Source organism: Ixodes scapularis, unplaced genomic scaffold (genome assembly GCF_016920785.2).
Source record: "Ixodes scapularis isolate PalLabHiFi unplaced genomic scaffold, ASM1692078v2 PGA_scaffold8__174_contigs__length_109621045, whole genome shotgun sequence".
Classification (NCBI taxonomy): domain Eukaryota; kingdom Metazoa; phylum Arthropoda; class Arachnida; order Ixodida; family Ixodidae; genus Ixodes; species Ixodes scapularis.
In genome coordinates this window covers 5840513-5858918 of record NW_024609883.1, presented here as the reverse complement: position 1 = coordinate 5858918, position 18406 = coordinate 5840513, and the positions used below count along the sequence as shown (strand labels likewise).

At 52.5% G+C, this 18406-nt stretch overlaps 1 protein-coding gene across 1 annotated transcript; it reads left to right on the top strand.

Moving 5' to 3' along the window:
* The first annotated feature begins 14736 nt into the window (after positions 1–14736).
* Positions 14737–18003, top strand: LOC115329649. The gene has a single exon (XM_040214540.3). It carries the CDS (start codon positions 14737–14739, stop codon positions 18001–18003), a length of 3267 nt encoding a protein of 1088 aa, XP_040070474.1.
* The last annotated feature ends 403 nt before the right edge of the window (positions 18004–18406 follow it).

The window sequence follows — 18406 nt, the reverse complement described above, 5'->3', positions numbered from 1 at the left end:
TCCAATGGAGTCAATGAGGAGCGCAAAAGGGGCACCGTCACGGCGCTTGTCGTATGCGGAGCGGAAGTTCGTCTGCTTCTTAAACAGGGGTTGCGGTGACGTCAGAATTCGCCTAGCTCTGATTGGCTCCGATTGGAAAGATAGAGGGTACATCTCAAGTATTAAGGTGGCGATGCACGCGAGTTGGTTCATGACTTCTGAAATTAGAAAACAGCGCGCAAAAAGACGAAGACGACGAGAGAAGAGCACAGGACAAGCGCTGACTATCAACTGAAGTTTTATTAAAAAAGGCTCAAGCAAGAAAACACCACACAGTCAACCAACGCCGAAACAACCAATGGCGTGTCGCTCACCAGTCATCTATAAAATCTATCTCGTTTTTGTGAAGATAAACAGAAGGTTGGCTGACGCAGTGCCCCGCGCCAGCTTTTTCGATAGCATGCGCCTCCAGCACCTCTCTTTGCACTTTTGTGCGCCCCCTGCCAATGATTAAGGTATTTTGGAAGACGGGGTGACACTGGCAGTCTCTGCAATGTACGTACAAGTGACCTCCGGTCATTGACCGCAGGGAATTCGCATGCTCACGCATTCTCTCGTTGACGCAGCGTCCCGATTGTCCAATGTAAACCCGTCCGCATGACAATGGAATTTTGTAGATGACACCCACAACGCAATCCACGAACTTGTTGACATGCTTAACAGTACATGACATCTTTTTACTGCTTGCCTGGTTTACGCGCGGGCAAAGTTGTGCTAATTTCTGAGGCGCTGAAAAAACCATTGGCACATTGAACCGGTTAGCCACTTTTTTTAAATTGTGTGAAACCTTATGTAAGTATTGGACAACCTGAGGCCTTTGTTTAGGCTTTACTTTTGATTCCTGAGAACCGCTCTTGACTTTTTTCAGGAGTGTCTGAGAGACACCAAGCAAAACAGAAAGAGGAAATCCTGCTCCTAAAAGTCGCTTGACCTGGGCTTCATAGCTGTCAAGCATGGCATGGTGACAGGACCTGTACAGTGAAGCTTGGAGGCATGACGTGGTAATATTTCGTTTCACAAGTTTGGAGTGGGCGGAATCGAATGGCAGGATTTCCTTCTTGGTTCGCGGGTTGTAGCGCCAACACACATGTTGCCCAGTGAATTGCAGCCGTAAATCCAAAAACTGCAAGTACTGACCGTCTTGCAGTTCGTAAGTGAACTTTAGGCCTGAAGAGCAGCGCTTGAAAACGGTCATTACATCATCCACAACCTTTTGCAAAGACAAACTGCCGACACTCCTTAAGAACACCAGATAATCGTCAACATATCTGTATATCTTGCACACCTGTTGACACAATGCCGTTTCTAAAGACCTATCTAACTTCGCTAGGTAAATGTCGCATAGCACCGGAGCAACGCTCGAGCCGATGCAAATGCCCTCTCTCTGTACATAGTAGCTTCCGTCAAAAAGGACAAAGGTGGACTGCAGGTATAACATTGCATGTACAGAGAGAGGGCATTTGCATCGGCTCGAGCGATATATATATAGATGACTGGTGAGCGACACGCCATTGGTTGTTTCGGCGTTGGTTGACTGTGTGGTGTTTTCTTGCTTGAGCCTTTTTTAATAAAACTTCAGTTGATAGTCAGCGCTTGTCCTGTGCTCTTCTCTCGTCGTCTTCGTCTTTTTGCGCGCTGTTTTCCAATTTCAGAAGTACATCTCAAGGCATCTAGCATTTAGGTCCCCCCACTATCCCTCCATCAGAGCCAATCAGAGCTCGGCGTTTGGACGTCAGTGGAACCTCTGCGCATGCGTACGTTTGCTAGAACCAGCTAAACCAATCACTCGCAGAAAATGCCCCATAATCCTGCACTTTTTTAACGCGTTAACGTTAAGGAGCTCATGTCGCAGAAAAGCCGGCAGCGCTGGTGTTGTGACGGGAAAGTCCTGATTGGTCCATAGGATCTTGATGTCACAGCCACATGACCTCGCGCGGGAATTTCAAACAACCCACAAGGCTCACGTGAAACATGACGTCAGGCGTGGAATGAGAGTGAGTAAAACATGACATGCAACGCGAATTACAGGTCGGTAAATTCTAACGATTTTACTTAATAAAGTAATCCATTCGCCTTAAAGAAAAAATATTTGAAGAATTTTAGGCGGGACTCGTACCCACCAGCCTTCGGTGGCGAGCATAACACGCTAGTGACTAGGCCAGCAAGGCACGCTTGCACGACGAACGAGCAGGCGATGCGAACGGGGCCCAATACCGCTATCGCTTTCCACTCTTAAAGGCGAAGCTTAACGGAATCATGAAACGAGCTTGAAATCATTTCATTGTTCATCCACCGCACGTCCTAAAAGACGTGGAAAGAAAACCGAAAATATAAAAATAGAGCCAAAACGTTTTTTGGCATAAAACTTTTAAAACAAAAAGGGACCCTTTTATATCTTCTTTCCTTCGACAGCTCTCTGCCTTTTCACTGCGATACATCCGCGGTGTCAAAGCACGTCAGCCAACTCCACATCGCCTGTTGGATAAGAGACTATCGCACCAGCACCGCGATCACAAGCAATAAATAGCCGGTTAATGTTTCTTAGACGTTTTGTTCAAGAATGTTCCGATCCATATTGTGCAGAATAATTAGCGATGTGACGGAAATCGCCGAATTTTATAATAATCGGAGCCGTGCGCCATATATCGTGTGGTAAACGAAGCAAGAGTGAGATCCGACTGCTCGTGTGGTGACATCCCACAAGCGTCGGCTGCTGAACGGGTTTGCACTTTCTACAGGGAGCGGAGTTTCGTTTTCTGGCTGCAGAAAGAATGAAACTGGCAGACCAATCACAGGTTGTGGAGAGCTTGGCCGCGCGTGTTGCATGCCGGTCGCGTTCCTGCTATCTGCTGAAAAACATGGCGTCGGTGGTGATCGTCGAAGTGGTCGGCGTAGTGAAAGCTCATCGTTCCGCGTAGAGCGATATTTTTCGATGTGAGTTCTCGTCATGTGTCGCGATGATAATTCAGCACGTCCTAGAAGGAAAGATCATTCTACTTGTCCAGTGATGTTGTGGCGGTAGCCTCAAAACAGGAGAACCGCTCGCGCCGTCGTGTTTGTTTACTTCGACGACAGCGGTGCTTTCTTAGCATTTGTGTCCTCGAGCATCGCTTGGACCTCTTATCTTGCGCATTCCATGCGTGTGCTCAAGGTCAAGGTAGTATTGGTGTGTACTGTATTTAAAGGCATGTATGTGTTTTCATCACCCGAGTGCAAAGGTCGGCATTTTAGGTCGCCCTCACTCACCCTCACCCTCACAGCCACACTCACCTAGCCCCTCACTCACCCTCACCCTCACAGCTACACTCACCTTCAGCCCCTCACTCACCCTCACCCTCACAGTCACACTCACCTTCAGCCCTTCACTCACCCTCACTGAACCTCATGGCCCTCACCGCCCTCACGGCCCTCACGGCCCTCACCGCCCTCACGGCCCTCACGCCCCTCACTCACTCATGGCCCTTACGCCACTCATCGCCCTCACGCCACTCACCGCCCTCACGGCCCTCACCGCCCTCACCGCCCTTACGGCCCTCACGCACTCATAGCCCTCACCGTCCTCACGGCCCTCACGCACTCATAGCCCTCACCGTCCTCACGGCCCTCACCGCCCTCACGGCCCTCACGCACTCATAGCCCTCACGCCACTCACCGCCCTCACGGCCCTCACCGCCCTCACCGCCCTCACGGTCCTCACCGCCCTCACGGCCCTCACTGCCCTCACGGCCCTCACGCCACTCACCGCCCACACGCCACTCACCGCCCTCACGCCACTCACCGCCCTCACGCCACTCATGGCCCTCACGCCACTCAGGCCAGCTTCAGATGGAGCAATTTCGCCCAGAAACTTTACGTCGCAACACCAGCAACACGCGCCGCCCGCGATCACACGCAGCAACCAATTGCTGCGATTTGCCATCGTCATCATAAAATTTTAGTTTTCTTGCACTATTTAGACACAATTACGCGTTATAAACGTGTTTTTATGCATTTAAATCTCGTTAAGAATACTAATGCACCTTTCTGAATCAGTTTATTTCCAAAAAACGATCGATTTCAAACAAGAGCCAAGTCTTTCGGTGTCATCATCACCGGCACGAGGTATCACGTAAAAATTTTGCGTCCCTGATTAGATGCAGCCGCTTCAAACGTATTCGAATTGCTCCGAGCTGCTTGCTTATTTCGAGCCGGACCCGATCTCAGCAAGTCGTGTCGATCTAGGGAAAGCTAGAGAACAACCCGCCATTTACACCAAAATTGCTGAGAAAGATGCTCGATCTGAGGGGGTCCTCACGCACTCACCGCCCTCACACCACCTCATGCACTCACCGCCCTCACGGCCCTCACGCCTCTCATGTCACTCACTGCACTCACGCACTCATGGCTCTCACACCCCTCACGCACTCACCGCCCTCATACCACTCACGCACTCATGGCCCTCACGCCACTCACCGCCCTCACGCCCCTCACGCACTCATGGCCCTAGTAGTAGTAAATATGTACGGATTTGGCCAACTGTCACTCAAAGCCCAGGAGGGCGGAGCCAAACCCGATCGGACCAATCACAGAGCAGTAGGGCGGGGCCCCTTCCCTCTCTCCCATCCCAGTGACCAATGACATCGATGGCCCCGCCCACAGGGAATTAGCCAGTGACCAATCGTAGCTAATCGAGGTCCCGCCGTCTAGTCACGTACGCGGTATAGGTGTGAGGTCACGTAGCCAATGTTAACACCTCGTTAAGGATGTTAACACATGCTTAACAAGGTGTTAACAGCCGATGTTATCAGTCACGTACGCGGCGCGTGTCAGAAGCGTGGGAAAGACACGTACAGGGATGTCATCAGCACGGCTCCCATCACGTGATTCTAACCACGTGATTTCCCCGGGTTCGGGTTGCGTCCGACAGAGGGCGCTCACGTGATGTCACACAGGGTTCGTGTTGCATCCGATAGAGGGCGCTCAGCCGCAGTCGCGTGATGGTCACGTGACACTATTTGAATCTCTGCGCGGTAAATGGCTTTTATATGCTAAAAAAGGCTCTGCGGCGGCTGGGGATCGACCTCGCTACATTGTGCACAGGAGCCCGACACTCTACCCCCTGAGCTAGAAGCACATTGCTTCCTGGAGGGCTTAACTCTTCGTAGTTGTCCGTGCGTGCAAATCAGATCACGTGTTTTCCCGCTACTTGGCTTTTGTAATACGGGTAAAAAAAACAAACAGGATACGATATTGCCGCAGGTCATGTGGCGATGGTCGTGTAATATTAGTTGCATCGGTGGGCGTTGCCCGTCTTTTTGTCACGTGATTTCGAGCGCGAGCGCGCGATTCAAACGCTGCTCGCGGACTTGTAGCCTCGTGGCGTCCCCATCGCTGTCGCATGTTTACGCAATGTCCTATATATGTGTTATATGACGACAACGCATTGTCATTATGGCGGTGACGCACGCGGGCGTCAAGTCTCTTCTCGCTTTCATCATGGGCTCCTTTTTAATTGTCTGCGTGATCACCATCGGCGTCAGCATGTCGCGCGCGAGCCTGCGAGGAAATTGCACGCTTGAGATGAGTCTGAACAAAGACACCAAAGTTCATCAGTGTCTTGCATCCGTGCTGGCAATACGCGTATGGTCAAAAGAGGGCTATCCGAAAAGAGCCGGTGTAAATTTGGACAGGAATCAGACTGAGGCGCTGAAGCACTGTCTCAATGAGGTGGACGTTCTTGCTCCCCGGAAATATGATCTCGAATGTGAAGACACCTGCATCATCAGCGAGTCCATGTACCTCCGAAGATGTCCTCTGAACGTCTATCAAATTCGGCGATTGATCGGAGGAAGGAGAGCCTCATTGTACGGAATAAATCTCGATCGCGGAGCTATAATTCTGCTGTCAAAATTTTTGAATAAAAAATGATAAAACTCACTACGTGTTTGTGTATTGCGATATGCAGAGAACCCACGAGGCTCGACGCATCGCGTAAAGGACACGAAAGGTTTTTTTTCTTTATCGCCTTTATTGTTCAAAATCGTTCGCATTAACCCAACTGTTGTGCGAGGTGCCGTAGCCCCTCCATTTTACGAGGTATTGCAGATGGGGCACACGTCGGCGTACCAAAACCTTCTCGACGATCCAGGTCTTGTTTTCGGCCAAGGAAACGCGCTGCAGTTCTGCCTCGTAAAAAGAGCCGAGAACGGGCTCTTTTCTCACCATATCGACTAGGTGATAGGTATTGGGTGTAGAGGTCGCAAGTGGCGCCCCCTCACTCTGTCGCTCCTCCGTTCGAGTCTATATAATCGGCGGCTCGAATAAAGCACTTCACTTGCCGACTGGAATCCGATGCGTCTGCGTGTCACTCAACTCCGCGACATGGTGTCAGAAGCGGTCACGACAGCAGCGGCGTAACGCTCGCTCGCCCGCCCGCTCGCTCGCCTCGCCTCGCCTCGCCTCGCCTCGGCTCGCTCGCTCGACACGGCCGGCATGGCTACGCCAGCTACGCAGCAGGAGACAAGGCTTAGCGGACAGCCGCTCGACAGTCCCCACACGTCCCTCCCGTCGCCGCCTCCGTTCGACTTCGCGAACCCCAGCACTTGGGAACAATGGATTACAGTCTTCGAAGACTTCCGCTTCGCTTCGGGACTACACCACGCCGCCGACGAGGTCCAGGTACGGACTCTTCTCTACCTCATGGGCTCCCACGAGGCTCGGCGCGTACTTGAGACATTCGGCCTGTCTTCGGAAGCGCTACTGTCCTTCGACGCCGTCAAAGAAGCCTTCACACGCCACTTCGTGCATCCTACCAACGAGGTATACGCAAGCGTCGTGTTTCATCGTCGCATCCAAGAACCCGGCGAAAGCGTGGACGCATTTTTCACGGGGCTCCGGTCGCTCGTCAAGAAATGTGGTTATGCGTCGACCGCAGTTGAAGACCGACTCGTAAGGGACCGCTTCGTCGTGGGGCTTCGCGACAAGGCGCTCGTCGACAAACTCTGCCGAAGTCCCAAGCTATCGCTGGACGAAGCCCGCCTCCAGGCTCGTGTCCACGAGGACGCCGGACGTGCACGTGACACGCTCTTCGCAGAGTCTGTTCCCGGCCACGTGGTCGCCGAGACACGCAAGCACGACTCCGAGGGTCGACAGCGCTCCGGGAAAAACCTACAGCGCAAGAACACTCGCACTGGCAAGCACGCGGCCCGCGACAAGCACGACGGCGACAGCCCCTGCCGTTACTGCGGCCGCACCGCTCACCCCCGTGCGAACTGCCCGGCACGGGACGCCACATGCAGCCGCTGCAAGCGGAAAGGTCATTACGCAGCCGTTTGCGAACAGCGGGACCGACTTGGCTCTCTTCAGCTGCACGCGGTGACGCCGCGCCCCTTAGCCAAGTTCACGCAAGTCTCCGTCGACGGTCACTCAGTGAACTTCAAGATCGACACCGGCGCCGAAGTCACAGCCGTACCCGAGACTTTTCCAGGCCTCCCTCCACAACTTCAACCGGCAGAAGGCCAGCTCACGGGACCAGGAAACAACGTGTTGACCGTTTTGGGCACTTTCGACGCCACTCTCACGTGGAAGGGAACGACCACGGTCCAGCGTATCTACGTGCTGCCAGCATCGACCACGCCATTACTTGGGTTCCCCGCAATCCAGGCCCTGGGCGTCGTCCGGTTCGCAGATGCTGTCACAAGCTCTGAAGGGCCACAGCAGCGCACGCCTCTTTCCCGAGACATCTTCGACGGGTTGGGCCAACTGCGAGAGGAGTACGTCATCCGTCTACAACCCGGGACACGACCCTTTTCGTTGAGCACGCCGAGAAGGGTTCCCCTTCCACTCCATGACGCTGTCCGGCGAGAACTTGCGAAGCTTGAAGCCGACGGGGTCATTCGCCGCGTTGACGGCCCCACAGAGTGGTGCTCCGGCATCGTCGTCGTTCCGAAGCAGTCTGGCGACTACCGAATTTGCGTCGACCTGACCCACCTCAACCAGGTCGTCCTACGAGAGCGACACATCCTCCCCTCCGTCGAGCACACCCTGGGACAACTTGGACAAGCCCAGGTCTTCTCCAAACTCGACGCAACGGCGAGCTTTCATCAGGTGAAGCTTGCAGAAAGCTGCCAAGAACTGACTACGTTCATCACCCCTTTCGGGCGGTTCTGCTTCCGACGCCTCCCCTTCGGCATCTGCTCGGCGCCGGAATACTTCCAGCGACAGATGAGCCGTGTCCTGGAAGGCCTCGAGGGTGTGGTAAACATGATCGACGACATATTGGTCTTCGGCAGCACTCAGGCTGAGCACGACCGTCGCCTGAACAACGTCTTGCAGCGTCTCCAGGCAGCCGGGGTCAAGCTCAACCGCTCCAAGTGCGTCTTTTCGGCGCGTGAAGTCAAGTTCCTGGGCGTCATGGTCAGCGACAGAGGCATCAGTCCTGATCCGGAGAAGATCAAAGCGCTCGCAGATCTCGAGGCTCCCTCAGACGTCAGTGGAGTGCGACGACTGCTGGGGATGGCCAATCACTTGGGACGTTTTCTTCCCCACTTGTCGGACACGACAGCACCCCTCCGGGCTCTTCTTCAGAAGTCCAGTACATGGGTTTGGGGTCCTGCACAGCAGCAAACGTTCCAGAAACTGAAAGGGCTGCTCAGCTCAACCGCCTGCATGGCCCGGTACGACCCTACCTACCCCACGACTGTGTCCGCCGACGCCAGCTCCTACGGCCTCGGAGCAGTTCTCCTGCAGCAGCAACCTTCCGGAGAGCATCGTGCAGTGGCATTTGCAAGTCGTTCACTAACTCCGACGGAGTCCAGATACAGCCAAACCGAAAAGGAGGCACTCGCCGTGGCATGGGCAGTTGAACGATTCGAACAGTTCGTGCGGGGTATCCAGTTCGACGTCCAGACTGATCACAGGCCTCTCGTCACACTTCTGGGCAACGCCGAGTTAGACCTCGTCCCTCCAAGAATTCAACGGCTGCGGATGAGGCTCCTTCGCTTCCAGTTCCGGGTGCTCTACGTCCCTGGGAAGCTTATCGCCACCGCCGATACCCTCTCCCGGGCTCCAGCTACTACGCAGGTTGCCAGTCTGGAAGTCGACTCCCTCGATGTAGAGCGCTTCGTAAACAACATCGTGAAGGGGTGGCAAGACCTTACTGCTCCGGGTCTTGAGCAACTGCGCAAACACCAGGAGGAAGACGGAACCTGCATGGATCTGGCTCGTCTCTGCGAACGTGGGTGGCCGCGGCGAGCGTCGCAAGTTCCTGCCCATCTACGTTGCTTCTGGAGCACGAGGAGCAGCATCACAGTCTGTTAGGGGCTGCTGCTCTACAACAACCGGATCCTGGTTCCTGCGGTGCTCTGACGTGACATACTGACCAGACTGCACGAGGGCCACCAGGGGATTGGCCGTTGCAAGGCACGGGCGCGCGAGTCCGTGTGGTGGCCGACACTGAACTCTGAACTGGAACAGCTGGTGGCCGGCTGTGAGACCTGCGCTCAGACTCGGGTACAGCGCCACGAGCCACTCATGGGTTCCCAGACTCCGAGCAGGCCCTGGTTTCGGGTGGGGGCTGATTTGTTTGAAGTAGGTGGACGTCACTACCTCCTCACGGTAGATTACTATTCGCGCTACCCGGAGGTGATTACCCTATCATCGACATCTTCCTCGGCTGTTATTGCAGCAATGAAGAGCATTTTTGCCCGCTTTGGCATTCCCACAGTGGTCGTCTCCGACAATGGGCCACAGTTCTCCTCAAGGGACTTCGCCTCCTTCGCTGCTTGTTACGGCTTCCATCACGTAACCAGCAGCCCCCGGTACCCGCAGGCCAACGGAGAGGCTGAACGCATGGTGCGGACAGTGAAGGACCTGCTGGCCAAGACGAAGGATCCCTACCTGGCCCTGCTCGTCTATCGCGACACCCCGGGAGTAAGTGGATGGAGTCCAGCGCAACTCTTGATGGGGAGAAGACTGCAGACCACGGTGCCGAAGCTTGAGGAGGCCCTGATCCCTCGAACGCCTCCAAGGACTCTCTTCCACCAGCGAGACTCGTGTGCGCGACGCCGACAGGCACAGGACTACAACAGGCGCCACGCCGCTCGTCCACTTCGTCCGCTGTCTCCGGGCGAAGATGTTTGGCTTGCAGATGTACCTGGAGCTGCGCGTGTCTTGGGGCCAGCAAGACGACCTCGCTCGTACGTTGTGCAGACGCCCACAGGCATACTTGAGCGGAACCGTCGTCATCTGGTCCCATTTACACCATCTCAGCCTGCAGTGGAGTCTGCTAGTTCGCCGGTCTCCGACACTCCAGCTGCATCGACTCTACCTCCAGTGCCTCATGATGCTTCGCCGCCTCCGCAACCCCTACAACGCTCCACTGCGTCTCCGCGGTCTCTGGCGGAATCCCCAGTGCTGGGCACAGCGTCGGTGCCCACGCCGCAGTCACCAGTGTTCCCTCAGCAACAGGGCAGAGTTTCCCGCTTCGGGCGACGCATCAAGACGCCCGAGAGACTTAATTTATAAAGACAACAAGTTTGTGTCTTTTTCCCTGAAGGGGAGATGTAGAGGTCGCAAGTGGCGCCCCCTCACTCTGTCGCTCCTCCGTTCGAGTCTATATAATCGGCGGCTCGAATAAAGCACTTCACTTGCCGACTGGAATCCGATGCGTCTGCGTGTCACTCAACTCCGCGACATTGGGCACGCCTAATCGAATTCGGTCCACGATGAACACCTCGTCCGTGAACGACTGATTGTACTTCTTCAGGAGAACGTGACGGTCTTTGGAGATGCGCACATGCTCACCCACGCGAAATTTAGGTATTTTGACCGGTCCGGGATCGGGGAACAAGTGAAAGAAAATTCGGTCTGATTTTGTGGGGTAACGTCGACCGGTCTAGCGTTCAGTGTCCTGTGATGGCTAAAATGATAAGATTTGACGATTTCCGGGAGAATTTCAATTAATCGTTTGGTTCGTGCATACTCAAAGTACTTGTAAACCCGACTCATTATGGTGCGTTGTACGCGTTCCACTATCGAAGCCTTTTGCTTCGAATTCACGGAATATAATTTAATACCCTTTTTCTCCAGAAACGAGAGGACCAATCTTCCGTAAAATTCACGACCACGATCCGTACATAAACGCTTGCTTTTCCCCATTTTGCGAAAGACAATTTTCAACGCCCGGACAACCTCCTCTCCCGTCTTTCGAGCTATGGGGACGACGGTAAGAAATCTTGAGAACGTATCGATCACAAACAAAATGTATCGTTTTTCATCATTGTATTTGGCAATTTTTTGAATTTCCACTAGGTCGGCCTGATAGACGTCTTGAAGTCCCAAGGATAGCGTTTTGCGATAGACGCGAGGGCGCTTGGTTTTCCTGAACAGCGTGTACGCGTCCGATCCTTCTAAAAACTTTTCCGCCGTTCTTCGTCCCGTATGTCGTGCGAGCCTGTTGATTCCACCAAAAGAGGCTGGATGACTTGCTTCGTAGTAGACCGCTTTGCTCCCCTTCTTTTGTGACGAAGACATGCTTTCTGGGCGCACCGCTTTGTTGGTCGGTAGTTGCGGGCTCTAAACGCCGTCAGGTTCAGGTGACAATTGATGAGAGAGGAAACTGCGCCTCTCATCCAGAGAGGCTGCCTGTTGTACAGCTCTTAGTGCACTAGGTCTGCAATGTTGGATCCCTCGAGCGGCTCTCCGTGAACCACCAGCGTTCCCTCGGGGGTGTAGGCAATTACCGAGGAAATCGCGGCGAGGAGAGTCTCGACTTTCCCTCGGTGTCGTGGGTGAAAAGCGGAAAGAATTTCCTCGTCGTTAAAGTAGTCCTTGTCTAGAATTTCTTCCATGCTCTCTCGACCAGGCGCTGCGAGGCACGAGGTGTGGCGCTAGAAACGGGATCAGCTGGAGCCGGTTCGGTCGGCGATGCGGTCGGTGACCCAGTCCGCTGCTCCGGGGAAGCGGTACGAAGGCGCTTCGGCGAAGTGACTGAAGAAGAAGACGCACCTCGACGAATGGTCGCCCGCGCTTTGAGGGTCCTTCTTTTAAACCGATCGTGATTCACGATGGTCACTGGCAGGTTCTCTTTGACCAATAACCTCGTGACACGATCGAAATGAGCCGGAACTGGCAATTTTTTTGAGCGTGAAACTAAATAGGAAACCAAGTCCACAATGTTGGATCCCTGTAGAGGTTTTTCCTCGATCGAAATTTCCAAGGTTTGCGGGTCCCAGGTGAGCACCGGTTCCAGTAGCCTCAGAAGCGATCGTCCCTTTTGCCGGTAGGTTTTGCTCAAGTAAATGACTATGACGGAAGGGTCATCCTCACGCTGTTCCTCGCTCGTCTGCGTTGTCCGCTCTTCCGTGCTAATGGGTATCGCTTTAAGCTCGTCAATGTGTGCGCTACTCTCATTCGACGTGTACGGACGTAACATTTTGTGTAGCGTTTGAATTATTTTCTTTAGCTTGATGTCGTCCGGTTCGTCGTCTTCTTTCAGAATCTCGGGAATGTTCTCTCTGTAAGGTATGAGATGGTACTTTTTCATACTTCTCAGACCCCGATAGCCTTTGCGATGGCTCTTCCCCCGATCGTCGATATGAGGCCTAGGAGAGCAGGAAGGATCAGGGGTAGGAAACCTCCCTTCAATACCAGCGTCTTTCTTACGTTCTTGTGCGTGTCTTTTCGATTTCCCAGTGACCGTATGACCGGTGCAAATTTCTTCACTTTCTTTTTTATAGCTTCGGAGAGGGGGAGGTTTCCGGCGCACAGGTTTAAACAAATTTCCCTAATTATTTTCAGATGCTCCTCCTTGGCGTGACGTTGTAGTGATTCTCTTTGCCTACACGTTTTGGCTTCCGACAACAGGTGCAAGAATCTTGCGTGCTTGGGGATGCGGTTCATTAGGACGTGTCGTACACGACTTCCGGACCGTCGTCCGGCAAGATTTTTGCTCTCACACGAAAATTATCGGGACAAGTTTGCGATAGGTCGATCAGAAGGTAACTGAACGGCGTTCTACACGCGTCCGAATATATACGCGGTAGAACCTGCCCCCTACTGCCCCCAAAGAGCTGTCGGGATAGCACTTGGAGTTGATCTGCAATCCTAACTGAGCGGAATATAAGTAAGGCCGAAGAATTTAGGCTTATTGTTCTAAAGTACGCGTCTTGGAGGAACATGTTCTGCGTGATGAAAATGACCGAAGCATTATAGTGGTGAGCAGCTCCGATAAAATATTCGCAAATGTCTTTGAGCTTCGTTCGATTGGCGAGAAAGCCGTCGAATATGATCAGCGAGTCTCTTTCGGGGTCTAAATTTTGCGGGATCTCCTTGGTGAAAATGACCCCGCTCGTGCCCGAAAACCAGCTCTGGGGAAACACGTAGACGTAGTAGATGACGTGAAACTCTTTGTCGAACATTTCTCTTCTAAATTGCAACAATTTGCGAATGTACGTGCTTTTGCCCGATTTAGAGGATCCAATCATCGTGATTGACGCCGGCGTTTGGAAACGAAATTTGTCCAGATCCGAAGACATGTCGGTGACCTCGCGTGCTACGCTCGTAGACGAGTGGAAAGGAGGCATCGCAGACACGTTTCTAAGTACTCGCGCGAAGCACATTCCCACGCGGCGCTCTTTAGCTTCGCGAGAAATGCTAATTTAAACACGCGTCGCAACACTGCGGTTTTAGCGACGCCCGTACGCGAGCAGCGATTACAGTGATTAAGCAACGATAGAAAATAAAAAATAAGCGGAGGCTCTCCAAGGTCCGAGTTGACCGCTCGCTTCAAGGTCGTCTAGCAGGAAGTGTATGCAGGTTTGGACATGTCTCGAAAGCTCGGAATGTGTTCTTTTTTTTTCATATGCAAATTAAATACGTTGTTTTGACGCTGGCTCGCCAGCTCTTTTGTTTTCAGTCTCGGTTTTTTTCCTGCACAGCGAGTCGTCATTACGCAATCCGCTCGGTATATATAATCCGAGGTATCGTCCCCTGGTTGTCTTCACTGCTTTCTCTCCGGAAGGAAAAGGTAATGCTGAAAAAGAAAAAGCTTTGTAGGGCCGCCGTATACTAATGTGTCATTATTTCCAGACTGTCGTCCCACCTCGAGCCATCACCGCCCTCCGGTCAACCAAAAATGGACGGGGTCCTGAACAAGCTGTCGTCACTGCGAGCGTCGTCATCGTCTTTGTTTGTCAGCATGGGCGCCATTCCGTGCAACGTCAAGATATCCGTGCTGGAGGTGAGGCGAATGGACACGCGATACGGGCCATCCGTTTGTGTGACTGCAGCTGGAGAGCGATGTGGTAAAAGTATTTTTACCCAAGCGGTTCGCCGAACTGAATGAGGAAGATCTGCAGAGCATGAGGGCAATGAATTGACTCACGATGGAGAAAACCAGCGGTGACGAGCGGTCACCGGTCATTACTTTCTCGTGCTCTGACTAAAACAAAATTGTGAGCCGCTCGGGACAACTTGAGAAAAAAAAAAATGGTAACCTGCCAGTTGTGTGATGCGCGAGAGCGGCAGCAGTACTCCAGCGCGGAGTCGTTACAAGTTCACCTGGCCCAGGTTCACAATATCCCGCCGCAAGATTGCCTTCCGTTCATCAACTCACTGTGCGCCTTTCGAAACTTTACCGCGCGTTATGATATGCATTTGCACGAGCGCGACGACGAGTCTCACGATGTATCCACGCTTTTTCGGCTTCAGTCCGACGCAATGGCCAATGTTTTTAGGCATTATGAAATGCCATTGCGTTTTTTCATCACTTTAACCGTGGAAATGACTCGTCTCAGCGGTGACGGCGAATTTGAATTCAGCGTGCACTACTTTCATTCTTTAGTCCACACAGTCTGGGCCGAAGGTAGCATTCGCGATGCTCTACAGACTGCATGCGCCGAGATCTCTGCTCGCCTCAAACAGTATCAAGAACGAGGATCTGGGCTTGTCGTCGTCGCCATTCAGACCTGCACCATCACCGTGGGACGTTTCATTCCGCCCACGGTCGGTTGTGCGCGTTTTGTGTTACCCACGGAACTCCCAAGCAGAAAGTGTCTAGTGAATGTGAACGAGCAACTGAACGAGTCGGAGAAAAACATGTGTTTTGTGTTTTCTGTGCTCGCCGGTCTCCATCCCGCACCCTTTAAACGATCGAGAGCTTCTTGCTACCGAGAACATTTTGGCAAGTATTGGTTCCCCAGCACGTATCCAGTGACGTTTCCGCAAGACGTGCAGGCTTTCGAGAGGAAAAACTCCGTGTCCGTGAATATGTACGGTTATGATCGAGAACAAAGGTTCGTCTACCCGCTCAAAGTCAACGATAGCGAGTTGGAGAAGCACGTGGATTTGCTTCTGATAGACGATCATTTTGTTCTGATCACCAACTTTGCCGGACTTTTCGCGAACAAGGAGAGTCACCGTTTTCGCTGTAAAAGGTGTATGATGGGCTTTCGCTTTCGCACTGCGCTGGGAAGTCATTTATCGCTGTGTAAGGAAAAGAAGGCAGTCCGAACAGTGTGTCCTGCAAAGGGGGACGCGCTGTATTTCCGGAGCCCACACACGATGGAACCTTTCCCCTACTTTTGCGTCTACGATTTCGAGGCCATTCTGGAAGCGGAAAACATGGGTCAGGCTTACGAGAAGCACGTCCCCAGTTCATTTTGCATACTCGTAATCCGATCCACGGACTCGCGCATCGTCGAGCAGTTTTTGTACCGGGGCGAGGACTGCGTGGAAAAGTTCATTTCCATCCTTAATCAATTGTCCAAGCTCATTGGCGAATGGATTCGAAGTGAGGAAGTGTCAATGGTGAGCGTGAACGAAGAGGCTCACGCGTCGGCCTCTCACTGCGCGATTTGGGGTGAATCGTTTGGAAATCGAAAGAGAAAAGTCAGAGATCACGATCACTTTAGCGGATCGTACAGGCAGTCGTTGTGTCAGGGATGCAATTTAAATCTGAGAGTAAACAAGAAAGTCATTCCAGTGCTCGCGCACAACCATTCGTATGACCTGGCCTTTATACTACCCAAACTCGACTTATTCGAGTCTAAAGATAATAAAGTGCTCGCCACTAGCTGCCAGCAATTTAAGCGACTCTACGTGGGTAACCTGCGGTTTCTCGACAGTCTGGCCTTTCTCCCCGCCAGCTTGGACGCGCTGGTTCAGGACCTCCGTTCCAAGGGACTAGAAAACCTGTGCTGTCTAAAGCAGGCTTTTCCGCAGCACGTTGAGCTTCTGGCGCGGAAAGGCGTATTTCCCTACGACTATGTGACCAGTTTCGAGGCGTACCGGGAGCCCGAGCTACCGCCCCGCGAGTCGTTTTATAACAAGCTTAACGACAGCCAAATTTCGGAGGAGGACTACCGTCACGCCCAACCCGTCTTTCAAAGATTCAATTTCAAAAGCCTTGGAGAATACAGTGACTGCTACCTGAAACTCGACTGCTTACTTCTCGCCGACGTGTTCCAAAATTTCAGGAAATGGACTTTAGACACGTACGAGCTCGATCCGTTACACTACGTTTCCCTGCCCGCGCTCAGTCTCGCCTGCGCACTTAAACAGACTGGGGTAAAACTGGAGCTGCTCGACGACGTGGATGTGTATCTGTTCATCGAAGCTGGTCTGCGCGGAGGAATCGTTCAATGTGTCATTCGTAACACGAGGGCTAACGTGCCAGGAACCGCATGTTTCGATCCGAACACGGCGGTTTCTCAAATTTTAGACCTCGACGTGAACGGCCTGTACGCTTCCACCATGCGGCAAGCCCTTCCATGCGCAGATTTTCGCTGGCTAGACCGCGAGGAAATCGACGCTCTCCACTTCCAGCAGGTTCCCGACGACGCGCCCGAGGGTTACATTTTAGAGGTGGACCTCGACTATCCCCGAGAGCTACACGATTCGCACGCGGACTTTCCCCTGGCTCCCGAGAAACGAGGAGTCCCGCTCGAATGGCTCTCACCCTATCAAAAGGCGCTCGTCGAAAAATTTCACCTACCCCAGCGAGAGTCTGAGCGAAAGCTGCTTCTCACCTTTTACCCGAAACGGAATTACATCATTCACTACCGAAATCTCAAGCTGTATCTGGAGTTGGGCTTACAGCTAAAGGCCATTCATCGCGTTTTAAAGTTTTCGCAGAGTGTATTCCTTAAAGATTTCATCGACTTTAACCACAACCTGCGAAAACAGGCGACGAATGCTTTTCAAAAGAACCTATCTAAACTCATTATGAATTTAATTTATGGCAAGACAATCGAAAACCCACGCCAGTACAATAACGTTGTCATTAGCGTGAGCGAGGACGAAGTGCTCAAAAACCTGCAGAAGCCGAACCTCAGGCAGTTTGCGGCAATCAGCCCGACCGTAGTGATATTTCAGTTTTCCCAGAGAACGCTACACTTGAACGAACCCGTGTACGCGGGTTTCTCTATCCTAGAGATTTCCAAACTGGTCATGTACGAATTTTTCTACAAGCAGGTCAGGCGCGTTTTCCCCGACGCTCGCGCAGCGTACAGCGACACGGACTCGTTCATTCTCCAAATCACCGACCCGGATGTAGACTCGAAGCTCGCGACCCTTGCCGAAACTCACCTGGATACTTCTGGGTACCCGGGCGATCACCCCTTGTTTTCTCCCGCAAACAAAATGAAACTAGGAGTGTTCAAAAATGAATTCCCAAAAGATCACATTCTTGGATTTGTTTGTCTGAAACCAAAACTCTATTCGCTCGAACTAGCCTCTAGAGAGCACTATGTGAGGGCGAAAGGAGTGAAAAGGTGCGAGTCCCGTAAGCTAACCTACGAGCTCTACGTTCAAACTCTCGAGCAACAAACTCTGCACAAGATCACGCAGCGGACTATCGCTCGTAAGTTGTGCGAGAACAAGACTGTTGCCGTGGAGAAGATAGGACTCAACCCGTTTCACAACAAGCGCTTCATTGACACCGACGGCGTTTCAACTCTTCCCTTCGGACATTGGAGCCTCTCGTGAAGTGCTCTCTATTTTTCATCATTTCAGACTGATGTATCCGTGTGTACACAGAGGGTTGTGTAAAGAGCCATTTTGTTGTGTGATTTTCATGTAGCGCGAGGGTTTTTCCCCCCCGCCGAGTGTTTGATGCTTGTATAAAGAGCTGTCGCGCTCCCTTTGTTTCTCTGTGTCTCGAGAATTTCTTAGAGATATGCCTATTGAATAAAAACAAAGAAAAAGATCCATCCCGCTTTGTGTCCTTTTGTGGCTTTATTTCAAAATCAGGTTACAGGGCGGAGCAGCAGGAGAGCTTTAAAGGGGCACTGACACCCCAAAGGTCGTATTTATTTTTATTGTCTAAAACGATGCAAGTTGCAGTCATAGACACGCAAAAAAAACCGCATCGCGAAAAAAAATTTTCCCG

Bases quoted from the DNA above. Each gene is read 5' to 3' on its own strand.
- LOC115329649 (XM_040214540.3), top strand. From the start codon at position 14,737: ATGGCCAATGTTTTTAGGCATTATGAAATGCCATTGCGTTTTTTCATC.